The 20,124-nt window shown below is 40.5% G+C and overlaps 2 protein-coding genes across 2 annotated transcripts; one reads left to right on the top strand and one right to left on the bottom strand.

Moving 5' to 3' along the window:
• Window positions 1-7,986: 7,986 nt before the first annotated feature.
• Window positions 7,987-12,365, bottom strand: LOC124122139 (lengsin-like). The gene is made up of 2 exons (XM_046485257.2): window positions 12,122-12,365; window positions 7,987-9,782 (listed from the first exon to the last, which is right to left on the bottom strand). Exons 1-2 carry the CDS (start codon window positions 12,270-12,272, stop codon window positions 8,614-8,616), a joined length of 1,320 nt encoding a protein of 439 aa, XP_046341213.2. The 5' UTR covers window positions 12,273-12,365; the 3' UTR covers window positions 7,987-8,613.
• A 4,516-nt stretch (window positions 12,366-16,881) lies between these two features.
• LOC125378115 lies at window positions 16,882-17,424 on the top strand. The gene has a single exon (XM_048392974.1). The coding sequence runs from the start codon at window positions 16,882-16,884 to the stop codon at window positions 17,422-17,424; it is 543 nt and encodes a 180-aa protein (XP_048248931.1).
• Window positions 17,425-20,124: the final 2,700 nt, after the last annotated feature.

The following is a 20,124-nucleotide window of genomic DNA, read 5'->3' as shown; positions in this document are numbered from 1 at the left end:
CTATAACGACAACAGACAATAGACATATATATGTAGCTTGACAAACAATTGGTTGTTTGAGTATAATGTGCGTCATGACACAACAAAACACAATATGAGTCAATGTAGCTTAACATGAACATATAACTCGATACTTGTAGGCTCATTCAGAATTATAACAAACCACTGCATGTTCCACAGTGAAACGAAGGGCGTGTGGAGGAGAAAGAATTCACTCTTGGTGATGTCACATGTGCCCCGGGTAATTGTATACTACCCAAGTAAAGACGTTTATCTGTCGATATCTAATACCCAAGCATCTGATGATAAGAGATGGGATACGTTAAAATACCCGTTTCGCCACAAATAGCAACATAAAATAAGAACAGTCGTCTCGCTGAAGTAATCGATCTCAAATGACGTCACGTTCGTATGTCACATAATCAGTCCGTTACCAATGCTCTAGTTCCGGATCGTTGTTCCTGAATGTAGAGACCTGGAGTCGGGTCATCTCAAACTCATTAACATGGGTACGTCACGAGAAAAGAATGGCCTGTAACTGCCGAGATAACGCTACGTAAACAGTCATCTTCAGTAAACACACGTTTCCCGAATCTGATACCATGTTTTAATTTAATTATGAGCAGTTTATATTTAACTGATCGACCATTGAAATCACTCGTGATCACGCATATCATGCCAACTTAGCCTTAAATGTAAGAAGAATTCCATTGCGAATATATGGGTTGGTTTCAATATAAACTTTTTAAATTTCTGCTCAGTTCTGTAATGTTACCCAGTGTAGCACATGGTAGTTAATCTATGGACTACATTAGGATCGTAATGGTATTTTATTCAAAGCACATATAAGAGTATCCCTTGGTAAATTGGATAGGGGGTCTTCCCCTCAGTGATGAAGATCGATGGTTCCCATGGCTGTGTCATACAAAACATTAAACGATGGTACTTGCAATAAGAGGCATTAAGAGGATAAAAAATGACTGGTCGGAGTCAGCAAAGTGGGGTAGCCATGTTAAACTGCGGCATGTTGTCATTTAATATGAGCAGTTAATGTTTAACTTATCGACCACCGAAATCAATAGTGATCACGCATATCTATAACTAAGCATCAAATGTAAAAAGAAACGCATCGCGAATATGTAGGTTGATTTCAATATAAAATTGTTAATTTCTTCCTAGGTCCTTAATGTCACTCGAAGCATCTGTATTAGAATGGGGTATCGTGTTAAACTACGACAAGGTATCTTCGCCTAAAGATTTCGCCAATACATCTCAATGAACAGACAAAATGGCGAATTGTGGAAACGACAGATGGGGCTTCGGCAATATCCCAAGTTGCCTGAATGTTTGGCAAATCAAAATGTGTAATTTCACGACTGTGTAAAAGTACCGTCACTATAGGGGGTTACAATGAGACGTGGGCGTGGCAGGCCTGGCATGATGGTCTCATTACATTAATTGCACAACGCAATAGATTCAAATCTGTTCCTCATATCAAAAGAGTATTTCGTACAATAACAGGAAGGCGAATTTCAACATCGACCGATAAAAACTGGATCTGTACAGCCCGCCTGAAAGTGAGGCGTCCTGTGAAGGGTGTGACCCTAACAGCTCAACACAGGCGGCAAAGATTTGCTGGGCCAAGCAACTCCAGAGACGGGCTGTGCATCAGTGGCGTTACACCATGTTCACAGACATCATGGTTTTGCCTCTCCGATTCGCAGATGGCCGAAAATATTGCTGGCGACGTAGCGGAGAGCGGTATGGAATTGCAACAATTCGTGACCATGATCGGTATTGGAGGCGGTTGTGTCATGTTAAGGGGCGTTATGACACATGACAGGCAAACTGATTTGGTTATTGTCAATGGTCATTTGACTGGCCAGCGTCCTGTCGTTGTTCCATTTACTAGAATTATCGGCCGAAACTTTTGAACAGCAAGATGTCAATGCCAGACCATGTCTCTGGCGACAAGGCACATACACACTGGGATGTCCCCAATAGCACATCTGTGGGTGGGGCGAGAGTCCGCTACGTGGCCAAGCGTGGGGAAGCTGTTCTTGCGGAATGGCGGGCAATGCTGAGAGCAACCATACGCAAGTTAATCAACAGCATGTCATCGAAGTGTCGTGCATGTATCCCCAACATGGTGGACACACCAGATATTGATCTACGGGCCCGAAATTTATTTTACAGACATTTATCGTCATGACATTCTTTTATGTATAGAAGGGTATTCTGTGTCGAAGTTGCGTTGACATCTGGCATGTGCAGACACGCAAATGAACAGATTCCATAATTTATAGCTTACCCTCAAACATGTCAACTCCTCCTTCCAAATACTTAGCAGCATTGCGGCTTGGTACTACTTGGCCACGACTTGTTCCATTGATGTCACAAACAGCCAGCCTGATGAAGTCATAGTTCGCTATCTCCGACCGGACCCTCTCCAGTTTGGTTGTGGTGGTGTAGTTAGTCAATGAGTATATCTGATGTGTTACGTGCTGTGTGCCGGGAGCTTCTGTGAAGTGCCAGTAAGCGTGAACCCAGGGGAGAGTTGGGTTACCCAGACTGGCGGTAAGTATCCATCACCAGATCCCCTATCCTCATGCTGTGGTTGGAGGACCCAACCTGCCCTGATCTCATTATGTTATCAAGAGAGTATTTAAATAATTCTGCTATTAGCCCATCAATTCCAGGACTTTTTAAAATTTTCAGATTTTAAAAAGGGGGTTTTGTTTCTTTTTTTTGAGATTGGGGAATCTAATATTTACGTTGCAAAATTGGTTTCATCCTTGTTAAAGGAGTCCAAATGCAAGTTGTCTGGGGAATCGTCACCACTAAAAAGATTGTTTAAACACTTGAACTACTCAGGAATTTCTTTTTGTTTCCTTCTTTTGGCTAATATTTTTCCACATGATGGTTTTCCACATGAATGAAGCGCTCGTAAAGGCATCGTGATAGGCGGATTCTGTGATTCAGCATCTGCGTGACGCAATATCAAAATGTTCACACAGATCAAATGTATCTATGGTCTTTATAATGTAATCAACAACACTTGCCTACACTTTGACAACAAATGTAAAGTTATCTTTCCCGGAACCACTTCCACAGTGGTCATTCATAATGTGTACATTTAAATCAGAACATTAATTAATAAGATATGCTCTTAAATTATTAACAAACTGAACATCAGACATCATCTGTGATCCACATTCAATATTGTATATTTCTATTTATGCATAATATATAGTCATATGTGCAATAACTCATTTGCAATATTATTCTGTGATATATATTACATGTTTACCATGTTTACGTTTCTTTGAACTTTATAATCATATTGATTACATTATTGATAAGTATTACAGTAAAAATGCTAATTCTACCACATTTCTATGTCTACAGTATTTATTTTGTATATATAGTATAGATTTATATTCATCTCACTGAAAACAATTTTATTCTGCAAATATTAAATGGAGTTTATTTCTTTTCAAAATTTCACCACTGATCACAATTCCAGTTTAATATTAAGTGTAGCTGGTAATTATTTGACTTTGATTGCAAATTAATCTTTCAAATTATCTAACATTTAACCTAAAGAGGTACCAAACTCTCTCCTCAGTACTTCTTTTTCCGTGCTGTTCCTGTCGTCCTTCATTGTGGATGTATCTCTCTTCATCAAAATATGTTTACCATGTTTGTTTCTTCATTTCATCATATACCATATCCCGTTATAGTTTGCATCACTCTCATCAGTCATACCTGATCTTTATCTGCTTGCAATATATCAACACCATCAGTGACGTATACTGATATCCTAATATATCAACCCACGCTTGCCGTAAAAGGTGACTATGCTTGTCGTAAAAGGCGATTAACGGGATCGGGTGGTCAGGCTCGCTGACTTGGTTGATGCATGTCATCGATCTCAATTGGGTGAGTAGATGCTCATGATATCAATCATTGGATTGTCTGGTCCAGACTCGATTATTTACAGACCGCCGTCATATAGCTGGAATATTGCTGAGTGCGGCGTTAAACAACAAACCAACCAACCAACCAACCTAATATCTCCCTCAATTGCATATCTCATATCTATCATCTCAAGTAACAGTACCGCTGTGATGGGAGATGTCTGTACAGTTTCCCCACATCAGTTACACATGTGACAGTGGAGTTCAGTCAGTATCTACTGTTACATTTACTTTCTGTATGTACAAATCAGTTATTGCTGCATCTTGGCGCATTTCTAAAAGGTGTCTGAGCTGCAGTACTTGCAGTTACTACTTGTATCTTGGATGACTCTATAGTTGTCGCCAGGTTAGGCTCACCCTATAACCTTTTGCTTCCTGGATGATTTCATTTTCATTGGCATCATCTGGCTTGTGTTTCATTTTACCTGACCTCAGTACATGCAGTTGTTGTTCATCAGGTGACCCAATCCTGACCCTTGTGTTCAGCTACTTGCGTTGCTATTGAACTTTGTTGCTTGCCTTGGGTAGTTGTTAGTTCCCCTCAGTTGTAAGTATATTCATATTGTCATAGCGACTGATTTATGACTACCATTGTCTGAAGTACATTTGACCAAAGGCAAATTACCCTGTAGCCATGTCTCCATAACTTAATTGTCATTAAGTTTTAGGCGCTAATCCCCGTTGTTAATCCTCACCAACATTTCATTGTATATTGACTGACAGCCAACCTGGGCTACTTTATCACTTCCCGTTAATTACTGTTATTTATAGTATGACATTTTTTGCCTTAATTGTTCACCCCCAGAAGTCCCATGTCCAGAGCAACGTCATTGTCTTTCCATTGTTGTTCATTACTATATATGTGCTACCATTACACTGTTACTACGGTGTTAGTCAAGCTTGGTATTCCGAGTGCTGGTGTAGGGACGACCTCGAGCAGGATGTGCCGCTCGTAGGAAACGTCCGCTCACCTCTTGTACGCCTGAGCTGGAAGGTCCGCTCATCGCTGTGTTTGTGTTGTCAGAGCAGGTATTCCGCTCATAGTGCAATTGTAGTTTATTGTTTACATGTTGTGCATAAAGCGTTCCTGGACAGTGATGTCGATTTTGTCCTTTGTTCCCGCAAGAGCTAATTCCCCGTCGACAGGCGCGTTGACAATATCAAAACATAGTCCATCTTGTATCCTTTATTTTGTAGGAGCCCTGCACGTTGTATCATAATACAATACGTTGCGATCGCCTTCCATATTGCCCTCAGTTCATAGTATACTTGTTGGGTCACAACCTTTAGGATCCTTGTTGCCATTGTGGAGGTTAATCATACTTTTATATTATAAAACATCTTCATGGCTCAACCAGACAGTGATTTTAGATTACAGGTTGATCAGGTTGTTGTTTTCATCCATCAGCTTGATCCCTCAGTTCGCACTTGTATACTCTCCCGTCTAGCAGGTAACGCCATTCCACATCCACCTCAGACCACATATGTAGCTGATGTTGGGTCTGGAGAAACTTTGCTTCGGCCGCACGTGCCTCCACCTCCAGTGGATAACCAACGGATTGTTGCCCCTCCAAAAACACCTTGGCTATCGTCACTGCTACTGTCACCCATTCAAGGGTTCTGCTGCAGATATTCTCAGTGGCTTCCCTGCTGATGCACCCCTTGATTCTGCATTAGAGCAGTTGGACATTGTATTTGGCAATGTGATGCCTGGCGAGACGCTCATATAGCGCTTTTACACAGCTCGCCAGGAAATAAACTAGTCTATTGCAGATTGCAGTTGTAGACTTTGCGACTTGTTATCAAAGATCGAAGTCTCAGGAATTCTCCATCTCCACAAGCCCCCTCCTCCATAACAATCATCAGTTTTCTGTTTAGATTGTGGAAGTCACGGGATTAATATGGGTCACCAGCTTTTAACGTCTAAGAGGCCCAATTCTGGAGCAAACTGAGGACTCTAACCAAAGCTCTCAACAGTAAGAAGCCAGAGTCCATACAAACTGTGTCTGCTCATTGTAATGGGCAACTCATCACATCATGTGCTGCAAACACTGTATGGGCTCAGACTAAACAGTGCAAAACCTATTAGGCATGAAGAGCTACAAGCAAGGTTGATGACGTTGCATTGGTGCGTAACGTCAACATACGTGGGAAGCAAAAACTACTACTACTACTACTGCAGTCTCCTTCTCCAGTGTCAGCACTATCCCCAGTGTGGGCACTGCCACCAATCACCCCGCCGCTTGCAAGTTGGTCACCCGCAGCTACACCATCCACACCAGTACCAACAGGACCAACCAGTTCTATCCCTGGCACAGGACCGTCAACTCCATAGCCACTACTTCGGCAAGTAGGATGAACCCTCACAAAGCTGAAGTGGATGAAAGTTTGTTGTAGTACAAAGTGTCTGGGTGTGAGCATGTAATTATACACTGCCACTATTGAATAGCGAGGTCGCCTTTTCCCAATAGGGGAGTGCATGTAGCCAGGTGGTGGTGCTAACTCTGACTAAGTTAGCCACATAAGTAGTGCCCTTCGTATCCCCTAGCGATTCATTATATATATGGCAGTTGAATGTCAGCCAACTAGCATCAACCTGGATACCCATTTACAGCCTCTGTGATTTCTCCAGCTTCACCTAGACGTTCCCTATATATTTTAGATATGTCCACCACTTCATATCATTGTGTAGCATATTGACTTCTTTTGACACCTGTAAGATGCTACCTTTCTTCTGATTGGCCCTTTGGTCCACTTCTTTAAACTTCCTTTCTCACCTGCGTTCATGCATTCTTATGACACCTGTCAGAGGCTACCTTTCTTCTGATTAGCCCTTTGGTCTACTTCTTTAAACTTCCTTTCTCACCTGCCCTCGGGCATTCTTATGACACCTGTCAGAGGCTACCTTTCTTCTGATTGGTCCACTTCTTTAACTTCCTTTCTCACCTGCCCTCCTCATGATTCTACATGAACTCTCATGGAGGCAGGTCTCTTATTTCCACCTTCCCTCCCATCATCTGATAAAAACAAAGAATAAACTTCACCATCATCCAGAACTACCTCATGTTTAAGTAGCAGCCCAGTGGCTGGACATATCAAACAACGCGCTGATACTGGCCATAACACGTGTCTTGTAAGTCCAAATAGTGACTTGTTAAGTAATAGATGTACACCAATTTCTGTGATCCATGTGAATTTTAACATAATCTACAGGCAATCTAATACACATAAATTTGGTAGGTTGTATTTATGAAATTTGCATTTTGTTTTCCTTCATTTGAACGGATTCGTTCTTGTTTCTCTACGTCTTGGTTGCGACATTCTTCAATGCGTGATAGACGTTGTTTTCACAGGTCTTTTCCTTTGTAAGCGTGTATATATTACCGTCAATTTGTAAAATGTGATTCTCTCAGGCAATTTATAAAATGTGTAAATATTTCAGTCATTTTGACTAAAAAATCTGCCCAGGTTGATTAAGACGATCAAAAGGGCCTACAAACATCACAACAGATTATTACGTAGGATTAGAAGCCAAACAACATAGAAATGTACTTTTCAACGTAACATTCGTTATCATAATAATACAGATGGAAATGTTTTTCAGTCACTTTTTAAAATAACTGAATATTTAGACGTTTAATAAATTTGTTACACATTTGACATTAAAAAAAAAAATATACACACTATAAAAAAAGCAATGCTCAGGTGAAATATTTACTTTGTGTTGCAAGTCAAAATAGTGTAAACGAAAATCGCAAAATTACCAAGCAAGTGACTTATCAAAACTTCGTCACCATTACCGATGCTACCCACAAAGATACCTACATTTCCTTATTATCTCGAAAACTGTATTTCATTTTGTTGATCAATGTGACCATACGCCCTTATTACTTCCCATAAAAGTGACTAATGCGCTTACGAATGGCGCAGCAGAGGTTGCGAACTAGTCTAGATTTCTGCTATACATCCGGGTACTCACTGGGAAAAAACAATAACAAAGGCAACAACCAGTCCCGGGGAATTGCGTTAGATCAGTGCCCCTTTAATGAAACCATGCCATCCGCGTTAGCGCTTTTAAGATTCTTTGGGGGTGTTACAAATATAGACGTTAAAATATCAACTTTTAATTAAACGAATTTTAAGTGCAAGTTTTCATTTTCCCTCTGTTTGTCTCGGTCTTCGTATTGTGCATTACACTTGCTACATCATGATCAAGTATATGCTCTGAAGCGTTGTTCCTCATAATAATGAACTTGACATCCATAAAGTTTCTTCCTCGTGTGTAAAATTGCCAAACACTTCATACCTAATACTGTTAGTGTCCCTTTACTAAAATGTCATTTTTTTCATCATGGCCTTGAGTGCAGATTATGAATATGATAACTCGCTGGATCTTCAGTATTGCCAAATTGACATATGTTTTGAGAAAGAGTCTTTCTTCACAGAAAAGTTCAAAAGTAGATAAATATTAGCACATGAGGTTATGCTATGAGAGAAACTCATTCTGTTAGTGTCACTATATTATGAAGTCTGGAGTGTAGATTGTAAATAATTATGATAACTAGCTGGATCTGGAGTAGGTATTAGCAAGTTATGCCCAGCTTTAGGAAAGACTCATTCTCCATGAAAACGTTCAAAAGTAGATTTTCTTTTCTAGCGCCATTCTCTCCATGTCATCCACCAGTCCGGCAAACCTCTTCAAATCTAACTCTTTGCACTTGACAAACCAGCTAACAAACTCCTCTCCCAATGCTTTCACCAGGTCTGTATCAGCTTCGAGATCCTTTAAAGCCTCGTCGAGGGTATAGGGAAGAGCTTTGCCCTCTTTCAAACTCGCCGTAGGTGGGCATACCAGCTTGTTCTTGACCCCATCCAATCCGGCAGCAATTGTGGCCGCCATGACAATGTACGGGTTGCTTCTTCCGCTCGGCATCCTGTTCTCTAGGTAGGTTCCTGAAGGTCCGTGGTTCTTCACACGGAGAGAGGCCTCGCGGTCTTCAATACCCCAGAAGATACTTCCTGGAGACCAAGGCTGGTGAAGTCTCCTGTAGCAGTTGATTGTGGGTGAAGTCAACGCAGTCAGTGCCTTGCTGTGTTTCAGGATCCCTGCAATCCACTGTTTTGCAGTTGTTGATAACCCATCACTGGCCTTTTGGTCATAGAAGGTATTTTCCCCTGTATCTTTGGAGAGCAATGAAAAGTTGTAATGGGCCCCACATCCAGTTTCCTCCAGATCTAGCTTGGACATAAAAGTGGCCTTCAGGCCATTCAAATCAGCCATCTCCAGTAGGCCTTGTTTTAGCTTGAATGTTAAATCAGCTCCTTCTATGCCATATTGCGGTTTCATCACAGCTTCAAACATACCTGACGCGTATTCAGAATGGATTTTATCCATATCAACGCCTGCTTTGAACAAATCTCCGTCAAACTTGAACAGCAGTGGCCCATTTTTGTTTTGATTTCTGTGACACATGATGGCCTTTCCATCAAATATTGGTTTCATTGTATCAGCATGGAGCAGAAAATATTCTATTTCAAATCCAGAATATAAATCTAGGCCGAGTTCATCTAGACGTTTGATCTGTTGCCTCAGAACGTACCTAGGACAGGCTTCCTGGGGAGAGTTGTCGGTCTTCCATTGGGATTCACACAAAATTTCAGCGACCTTGGCTTTGCCATCTCCTCCCCACGGAATCGGTCTAAATGTATCAAGGTCGGGCACAAGGGTCATGTTTCCATAGTGATAACCTTTCTTATGCGGTAAAGCAACCACTTCAGTTTCATGGCCGAACATCAGCAAACCTGAAAGAAGATGTACTATGATTAACAGTTACCTTCACTGTTGACTTCACTGAACTAATGTTCTGCATCGATTTAGCTCACTTAGCTAGTATTTACGCACTAAGATTCAGAAAACAAATACATGTACCTTCTGTTGTGGCACATCGAAACGGAAATGTTTAAGATTATAGCTACGTTTGTTTCACAGTTGTAATCACTTTCGTGGACGGTATGGTAGTTTGTCTGGCCTTCATGGTTAAGTGAAATGGTTAAGGGTAATAGATTCTGCTTGCCTTATTTTGTTTCTAGTAAGATCTAAACACAGATATTTAGCTAAACACGTCACAGGTCCTAAAAGTTTTATCATCAAATCCTTATGTTGTTCAAAGTAGGTAGGCATCTGTTAATACGAATACATAAACAGCTATAACAATACAACCAGATAGATAGAATCTGTATACTTATGGCATACACCAGATGTTCTAATGTAATGTGTAATGTGATCCGTAAGGACGTTAGCCCACTTTGTTGCACATAATTCAATTATCATAGTTCAATATATCATATAATGTCAGTGTACTGTGTCTGAGTTTGTATCCATGTTAAACTGCGGCATGGTATCTCAGTGTGCTAGCACTATAAATCGGCATAAGGCTTGACAAGTACAAGCAGCCACAGACACGTGCATGCACGTCGCTATATAAGTGCAATAATCTGGGATTCGACGTTAAACCCCACTTCAACTCACCTCACCTATCATATAATGGGTACGTTTCTCCGCAGGATAAAGCCAGCGGATAAAAACGATATCCGTTTGGGATAGAGAAACAAATTTCAAAGGTCATGTAGAGACCACGTTCAGTGTTTATAAGCAAATCATTCGGCGATCGAGGCAGAATTAACCATCGGGAATGACATTTATGACAAAGAGGTTATCACGTTTGTGTGTTTGGGGATATCTTTTTTAGGAATAAACACTTCGTATTTAGCTCGCCAAATGCAATGTTTATTCCTTCGCATTATCGGGTGACGGTTGACCTGATCAGTATCTACAAATATTAACCTTTTATCCCTAAGTGTTGTCTTATGCAGTACACTTTAGTCCTTTGCCTTTGTCCTTGGCTTATTGTTTATAGCTTCGCTATAGCTTACCGGTATAACTTTTTATTACACAGTTAAAAGCAGAGTCCACTGTACGATTCCGACTACATCATAAGCATGTGTTTATGAATCACTATCAAATAGTGATGATACCAGGTTTCGCGAAATGGTGAGCGTACCCTGCCTCACCGGGTCAAACACATGCAAAGGCAAGTCAATTGTTAATCAAAACCACGGGAACACATGGTACAAGTCTAAATAGAGAACTCATATCGGATTTCATTTTTTCAGTGATGGTCAAGTTTCGTACATAACAAATTATATTTAAATGTAGTCTGATTAAAACTTTTAATGCTTAATATTTTAAACTATTATAACAAGTTGTAATCCCATTATCTTTTTACGGTAAGACATTACGCCAGTACATGTCGTAATATGTTCACAGTGAATATAGTGTAGTATCCCTAACCTAGTGCAATATCCCAATATCCCAAGATACACTTTTATTAACTGCAGGGTTCAATGGAAGGATCAGTATAGTAATAGGGCGGCAACAATATTTCTCTACTCGACTGAAAATAAGGACATTCCAAGAGAAAATGAAACTCACTGATAGAACGTGTAAACAGTTTGTACATAAAAAACATTTGGGGATCATCATACGCTTTAATCTGTGTATAATGCACTTTCAACTTCCTAGATATGAATATGTATGTAGTTCACCTTCAATTCACCTTAAATGATCGGAGTGATGAGCGAACGCTTTAATCACGAGGTTACCCGACCGCCCCTCTCAAACTTAAAACCGCATATACTTGCACTACATCAGGTTCAACTGAACTAGCTGTAATTGTATTTTATTCATAGCACGTGTAAGAGCGCCCTTGTGGTCTGGTGGATAGACAGTATAGTAAGTCCGAGTAGGGTAGTTTTGTTAAACCAGTATCTCTGTGGGCCAGTACTATAAAACTGGCATTAGTGCGGACTGTTACAAGCAGCTACACACACACACACACACACACACACACACACACACACACACATCCAAACACACACACACGCGCACACGTACACAAGGACACCCACATGCATGCATGCAAGCACGTCGCAATGTAAGTGCTATAATCTTATATCACTAATACCTCTGTGAAAAGGTGAAAGTCTCTTCCATGTATAGAAGGGTTTTCTCTGTCGAAGTTGCATTGGCATTCGGCATGTATAGACACGCATGCGAAAATGATTCCATACATACAGCTTACCCTCAAATGTGTCAAGCCCTCCTTCCAAATACTTAGCAGCGTTGCGGCTTGGTACTACATGGCCACGACTTCTTCCATTGATATCACAAATAGCAAATCTGATGTAGTCATAGTTCGCTATCCCCGAACGGACCCGTTCCAGCTTCGACATGATGACGTGGTGGCGATGTAGTCAGTCAATGAGTATGTCTGATGTGTTATGTTCGAAAATGTCACTATAAAACGTTTAACGAGAGAGTTACCACGTCACGAGCACACAGGAAGTGGTAGTGATGAAAACTGTTTTAACCCCGGTATTCAATTTCTGCATTTGCATCTTTAAAGCAAGCTGTTACGTCTGTACCGCAATAACCAGATGCAATGATTTGATTGTCATATCACTACAGGCACCAACAGGCGAAATACCCCTGGATCTACGCCGAGAACAAGAACCCTTGTTCTTGTTCTCTTACTTACTTACTTACTTTGGAGATTTAACGTGCGCTTTCCGACTGGTGCGTATTTCGCACACGGGCCCGGCCAGGCCATTTAATGTGTTTCCGAAAGGGGCGAAAGTGGTGTGTGCAACCCAAGAGGGGGCTTTAGGGGTTGCTTATATAGAATTTGGGAATTTTGAGATTTGGAATAGATGTCGATGGGGTAGGGGAGGAGAACTAAGGGAGCTGGGTATGGTGGATTTTTGTGTGTTTATGTAATTTTGATTTGGTGGATTATAGTGTTTTTAGATGCGTTTTATTAGTTCCGTTTTGATTAAGAATACGCCTAAGGCCTTGAAGTTTTCTAGTTTATTTTGTGGGTTTAGTATTGCTTCTAGAGTGAGAGCCTGGTTTAGATTGAGGGTGGTTTGTAATGCGGTTCGATGTGTTAGGTAGTGTGTGCAGTGGATGAGTGCGTGTTCTGGGGTTTCTAGTTGTTTGCAGTGTGGGCAGTTACCTGTAGTATGTTTTTTTATTTTTTTTAGGTGGTTATTTAGGTTGGTGTGTCCTGTTTGGAGTTTAGTGATTACTCTGTCGATTTTTTTGGATGGATGGTGAATTTTTGGTTTGGTTAGTGGTTTGCTGAGTACTTTTTTGATTTGGCTATTTGAGTTTAGATATAGGTTATGCCATTTTTTGGTGATTTTTTGCTTATTTACACTTTTAATTTCTGATTTTGAGATGGGTAATTTTAAGCTTATTTCTGGGATTTTGAGGGATAGTTTAGCTGCCTTATCGGCGTTTTCATTACCGTATATTCCTACGTGGGCGGGTATCCACAAGAAAGTTATTTGTTTGCCTGCCTTAGTTAGGTCGTTGGAGCTTTTAAGTATTAGATTTATTAATTTAGGTCGGTTTTTGGTATTTTTGTTTTGGAGGGCTTGCAGTCCACTTTGGGAGTCGGTAAGTATTAGGATTTTTTTGTGGTTTTTGGATTCTTGACTATGGAGGGCTGAGGCCATGCCCATTAGTTCTGCCGTGAATATTGATTGGTTGTTTGGGAGTCGGAAGGATTGTGTAGTTTTAGTTGGTTGTGTGGTATGGACTCCGAAACCTGTGTGTTTGGAGGTCGGATCTGAAGATCCGTCCGTGTAAATGTGACACCAATTTGGCCAATTTTCGTGTATGTATGCTAGTGTGGTGGTTTTAGCTATGTTTGGGTCGGTTTGTTTAATTATTTGGCTAGCTAGTGTTGTGTCTATTTTGGGTATTTTAAGTTTAGGGGTGAAGATATTTGATTGTTTGCAGTTTTGTTTAAGATTTTTAATTTGGTGTTCATTTAGGTAGTTTGTTATTCTTTGAGATATTGGGGTAAGTAAGGGGTGTTTACGAGCTAGAGCTTGGTTTTTGGGTCTGATATTTTGGTTTATTAGGTTTTGGATCAGAGGGTTTGATTAGGGTGCGGCCCAGAAATTTAAGCTTAGCTGTTCCCTGCGTAGACTTAGTGGCTTCTCACTTTGCCGGCAGATTATATGGATTAAGTAAGTCTAATTAAATCTAATCCGCATTAGCCGGATTACGGCAGATAAGCAGTCACGCATTGCTAGAGACAGGCGTTTACTAATTAGCTGATATGAACCATGTTCACGTAACTTAAGGTGAATGTTAGTGATATGAGTTCACGTGTCAAAATGTTTAATATAAAGTGTTTAATCAAAATTAATAAGAATAAAGTGAGTGAACACTATTAGTGAAGCATGTATATAACGACGGACATAATATTTCATAATCCACCCTCTTCAATATAATGATAAACGATCTATTCGAGGGCCTATCCCCTAAAGTAAACACATCAAAATTCGCGGATGATGGAGCCATCTGGATCCGCACTAAAAGCATGAACATGGTCCAAAATTTACTCCGAAAATCTCTTAATAAAATACAACAATGGGCTGACAAATGGGGCTTCTCCCTTAACTCAGAAAAAACAACAGGAATAGTATTCAAACATAAAAACATGAAACCCGCCTCCCCAATCCTCCAGCTAAACAATCAAACAATCAAATTTCAAAAACAAACCAAATTCTTAGGACTTATTTTCGATGAACATCTCACCTGGGATGCTCACATCCAAAACCTAACAACTAAATGCAGTAAAGACCTAAACACCCTAAGATGCCTAACTGGCTCTAACTGGGGAGCATCCAAAGATACCTCCTCTCTCTCTACATATCACTAATTAGATCAAAACTAGACTACGGCTGCGCCATATACAACACCCTAAACAACTCTCTATCTAACAAACTTGACTCAATACAATATCAGGCTCTCAAACTAATTACACGCACCCAACATGGCACCTCCTACACCTCACTTCAGGCCTTAACAGGAGAAATGCCACTAAGTCTACGCAGGGAACAGCTAAGCTTAAATTTCTGGGCCGCGTCCCAATCAAACCCTCTCATCCAAAACTTAATAAACCAAAATATCAGCCCCAAAAACCAAGCTCTAGCTCGTAAACACCCCTTACTTACCCCAATATCCCAAAGAATAACAAACTACCTAAATGAACACCAAATTAAAAATCTTAAACAAAACTGCAAACAATCAAATATCTTCACCCCTAAACTTAAAATACCCAAAATAGACACAACACTAGCTAGCCAAATAAATAAACAAACCGACCCAAACATAGCTAAAACTACCACACTAGCATACATACACGAAAATTGGCCAAATTGGTGTCACATTTACACGGACGGATCTTCAGATCCGACCTCCAAACACACAGGTTTCGGAGTCCATACCACACAACCAACTAAAACCACACAATCCTCCCGACTCCCAAACAACCAATCAATATTCACGGCAGAACTAATGGGCATGGCCTCAGCCCTCCATAATCAAGAATCCAAAAAACACACAAAAAATCCTAATACTTACCGACTCCCAAAGTGGACTGCAAGCCCTCCAAAACAAAAATACCAAAAACCGACCTAAATTAATAAATCAAATACTTAAAAGCTCCAACGACCTAACTAAGGCAGGCAAACAAATAACCTTCTTGTGGATACCCGCCCACGTAGGAATATACGGTAATGAAAACGCCGATAAAGCAGCTAAACTATCCCTCAAAATCCCAGAAATAAGCTTAAAATTACCCATCTCAAAATCAGAAACTAAAAGTGTAAACAAGCAAAAAATCACAAAAAATGGCATAACCTATATCTAAACTCAAATAGCCAAATCAAAAAAGTGCTCAGCAAACCACTAACCAAACCAAAAATTCTCCATCCATCCAAAAAAATCGACAGAGTAATCACTAAACTCCAAACAGGACACACCAACCTAAATAACCACCTTAAAAAAATTAAAAAACACACTACAGGTAACTGCCCACACTGCAAACAACCAGAAACCCCAGAACACGCACTCATCCACTGCACACACTACCTAACACATCGAACCGCATTACAAACCACCCTCAATCTAAACAAGGCTCTAACTCTAGAAGCAATACTAAACCCACAAAATAAACTAGAAAACTTCAAGGCCTTAGGCGTATTCTTAATAAAAACGGAACTAATAAAACGCATCTAAAAACACAATAACCTACCAAATCAAAATCACATAAACAAACAAACATCCACCATACCCAGCTCCCTTAGTTCTCCTCCCCAATCCCATCGGCATCTATTCCAAATCTCAAAATTCCCAAATTCTATATAAGCAACCCCTAAAACCCCCCTCTTGGGTTGCACAGACCACCTTCGCCCCTTTCGGAAACACATTAAATGGCCTGACCGGGCCCGTGTGCGAAATACGCATCAGTCGGAAAGCGCACGTTAAATCTCCAAAGTAAGTAAGTAAGTAAGTAAGTATTTCATCATTACGTCCTTGCATCATGGCGAATGTACAAGTGAATGTGCGATTTATTCCAAATAGTCGTGGCGGTCAGAACCTTTGCTACCAGGGTCATAAATTCAGCATAAAGAGTAGGAGAGGAGAGAAGGTGCACTGGAGCCAAAGAACTCCCTCCTCTTCCTCTTCGACGATCTGACATCAACCTTCCTGACATGTATAAGACAACCAACAACGGCGAAGACTTCCTGCTACATCAAGACGACGATATGCTCATCTTCTCCACAACCCAAAACTTGTGCCACCTGTCTGTCGCTGAGGTCTTGTTCTGTGATGGAACGTTTAGTGCAGTCCCAGAGGTGTTCCACCAGCTTTATACTGTTCACGCCCTTGTTGAAGGAAAAATGTTTCCTTTAGTGTATGCCCTCCTGCCCAACAAGAAGCAATCAACATATCAGCGCTTCTTCACCATCCTCCAACAGAATGCTGAAACCCGCAAGACCAAGAACCATCTTCACTGACTTTGAGAAAGCTGTCCAGAATGCTGTAAGACATGTTTTTGACTGTGAACTGAAAGGGTGTCTCTTTCACTATCGACAGGCAGTTTGGCGCAATGTCCAGAAGTGTGGTCTGCAAAGTGCCTTTGCAAACAACCCAGATGTGAACTTATTCGTGAGGAGAGCTTCTGCCCTACCTCTACTGAGACCTGAAGATATCGAAGATTTCTGGTTCAATGCCCTTGAAGCTGCTAACATGGCAGACCCTTCAATTTCGAAGTTGGCTGATTACGTAACTGAGCAGTGGGTTGAGGGAGAAGACAGAAATATGTGGAACCATTTTGACACGCTAGGTCCACGAACCACGAATCATGTTGAGGGGTGGCACGCAAGAATCAACAAAATGACCACCAACCATCCCAACATCTTCAGGTTCATCACCCTTATAAAATCTGAACAATCAATGACCAGTCTGGTGGTAAGAAACGCCCCAAGAAGAAACAGTATCGCCCACTGGAGCATGAACTAGACCGCCTGAAAGTCTGTCTTCAGAATAATAGCAAGACAATGATGGAATATGGATATGCCGTCTCCCATCTGGTTGGATTGTAATATTTTATTGTTGTGATATAATGTATGATGTGCAAATGTAAATGTATATAAAATTGTATATGAAAATAAAGAATCATGTGAAAGAATTGTGTTTAAAGAATTATGTGAAAGAAATGGGTTCATATGGTAATCATTTGGAATAAGAGCTACCTCACCTTGACGGCAGTCAGTCAATTAATTTGTGTTTAATCCCTCCATTATTTTTGGATTATCTTAATTACCCTAGACAATACCTGCTCTAACGCATTGCTCACTCTCCTGTCAAGTCTCTCCCCGTTTATTTGGTAACCCATGAAAAATAAGATTAGACCCTCGAGATTGTGCTTCTGTCTGATCAGTTTTTAATTCTAGTTCGGCAACTCTCTTTCTAAGAGAATCATTTTCCTCCTGTAGAGACACGAGACGCTGATTGCTGTCCTGAGCAAACCTATCAAGCTTGTCGCTCATGCTCATCATCTGTCCCTGCAGCGCGGTTAGCTGTATAGCAAGGCCATTCAGGGTGGTCTGCTGTTGTTCTCCAGATATGCAATTACCAGAAACATTTTGGATTGATAGTCACGTTTGCATTCTATCAGGAACGGATTTGGGAGGCCCTAGGTTAGATTCGACATCCCCGGCGACGAGCAAGAGTGTCGTAGTCAATAGCAAACATGTCAGCCCGAGACGTGTCCCCTTGGGTAGTGTTATACCGGGGTGCATACCATGTGGACGAGTGTGGTGAGGATTGAAACATCCTATTTAATCCTCCATGCAACAATATCGATACCCATATCCTCTGATACGTTAGAGTGTACAATAAAAGGGGATATTCACCACAAAAACGTGTCCAAAACAGTCCCGAAGTCCGGTATCCAGAAAAAAGTTTCTCAGAGCTGATTTACAACAGCCGCCATACACGAGACCACGTGACTATCGTATGCGAGCTCTGCATAAAGTTACTAATAACACTTTTATATTAGAAGAACTACGGTAATGCGGGAAACTGCATTGCTGTATTACATCTACAATTGCGTCTCTTTAATGTTGCATTATTTCAAGCTAACATTGGCATTGTGAATCATATGTGTTATCTTAGTTATTGTACCGTTATTTACAGTTCCATTCTGATTGATTTGTGTATAATGTAATGTGTGATTATTTGATATGTTTATAAGATTGAAGCGAATTCTTTATTGATTTATATTCTGCTAATCATGAGCAGTTATATCATAAGAAATCACGACATTATGACAATCATTTGTAACAATATAATTTATGATTACTAGATATGTATATATGACTAATTGAATTGAAATGATTATTAAACACACTGCACCTGAATAAATCTTGGAACGCTAGCAACTCTGATGTCATTATTTATTCTCAATTTTTCCATGACCAGACAATCCAGTGATTGACATCATGAGTATCGATCCACGCAATTGGGATACGATGACATGTATCAACCAAGTCAGCGAGCCTGACCACCCGATCCCGTTAGTTGCCTCTATCAACAAACATAGTCGCCTTTCACGGCAAGCATGGGTTGCTGAAGACCTATTCTACCCCAGATGCAATGTCTCAGGTTCCCAATGGCACGGTTTACAGCGTCTCACGACCATAAGAACCAGGCAATGGGGCAAGTGTCTCTTCCTAGACACGCGGCCAAACTGAATGCAACATGTACATAACGGGGACTGTATGAAATAATGCTACAGTAAGTACTGTTATAAGGTTAAAATACGTCTAAAAAACATTAGAAAATGGTAACAAATAAAACCGTTTATAGCTGCAATGGTGAGTTGCATTAGATATACAAAGTTTGTGACAGAGAACTTTTAGATTGAAAGGAATTAATAGATAAAAGACATTTCACATTTATCACAAGAGTATTCTGGACATTGCATATTAAGAGTACTTTTAGTCCGAAAGGAATTACTAGATAAAAGACATTTCACATTTATCATGATGATCAATCTGGCACGTAGGCTTCGGTATTTTTCCGATTACGACACACATGAGTTCATGGTCAGACCTAACTTTTAACGAATGAAAATGAGGTATTGTGACATGTGACAAAGACAGGCCAGGCCCGAACATTATAAAATGATACCTTTAACATCAGAAGAGGAGAGCGTGGTTTGCAATCGATCGAGTCGAATCCCGATCGATCTAAGTTCTCCTCATTTAGTGACGTGCCTGGTCGGTCTGATCCTGTCGTGTATTGATAGATGGACTGAGAGTAAGTAAACTATGTGAGTATATAGCTGGTGTTGCGTTTCTCTATTATGCGAGTATGAATGCTGTTGGAGACAACTTGGAGTAATCGTCTTTAGACCAATCACTCCTTGACGGAGCTGAACCGATGCTGACAAGGCGAGTTGCAAAGTCATGGCGTAATTGACCATGATGACCAGGAACGGCAATACTTTCAGTAACTGTAGTAGTGTCGCACTTGACGCCCGAAAGCAGTTATGACAGTAAGTTATTTGAACATATCACCTATAGCGGCACGGCTATAGTTATGTTTAGTAATTCTCACTGCACATTATAATTTTTGTTTCATGCTGACAAAAATAAATAGCTTCGAAATAGCATAGCTATGTGTATGAAAGAACATGAGGTACACGTATGGTAC

The sequence above is a fragment of the Haliotis rufescens genome, unplaced genomic scaffold (assembly GCF_023055435.1).
Source record: "Haliotis rufescens isolate VD_foot unplaced genomic scaffold, xgHalRufe1.0.p SCAF_11, whole genome shotgun sequence".
Classification (NCBI taxonomy): Eukaryota; Metazoa; Mollusca; class Gastropoda; order Lepetellida; family Haliotidae; genus Haliotis; species Haliotis rufescens.
This window is presented reverse-complemented; position numbering and strand designations above follow the sequence as displayed.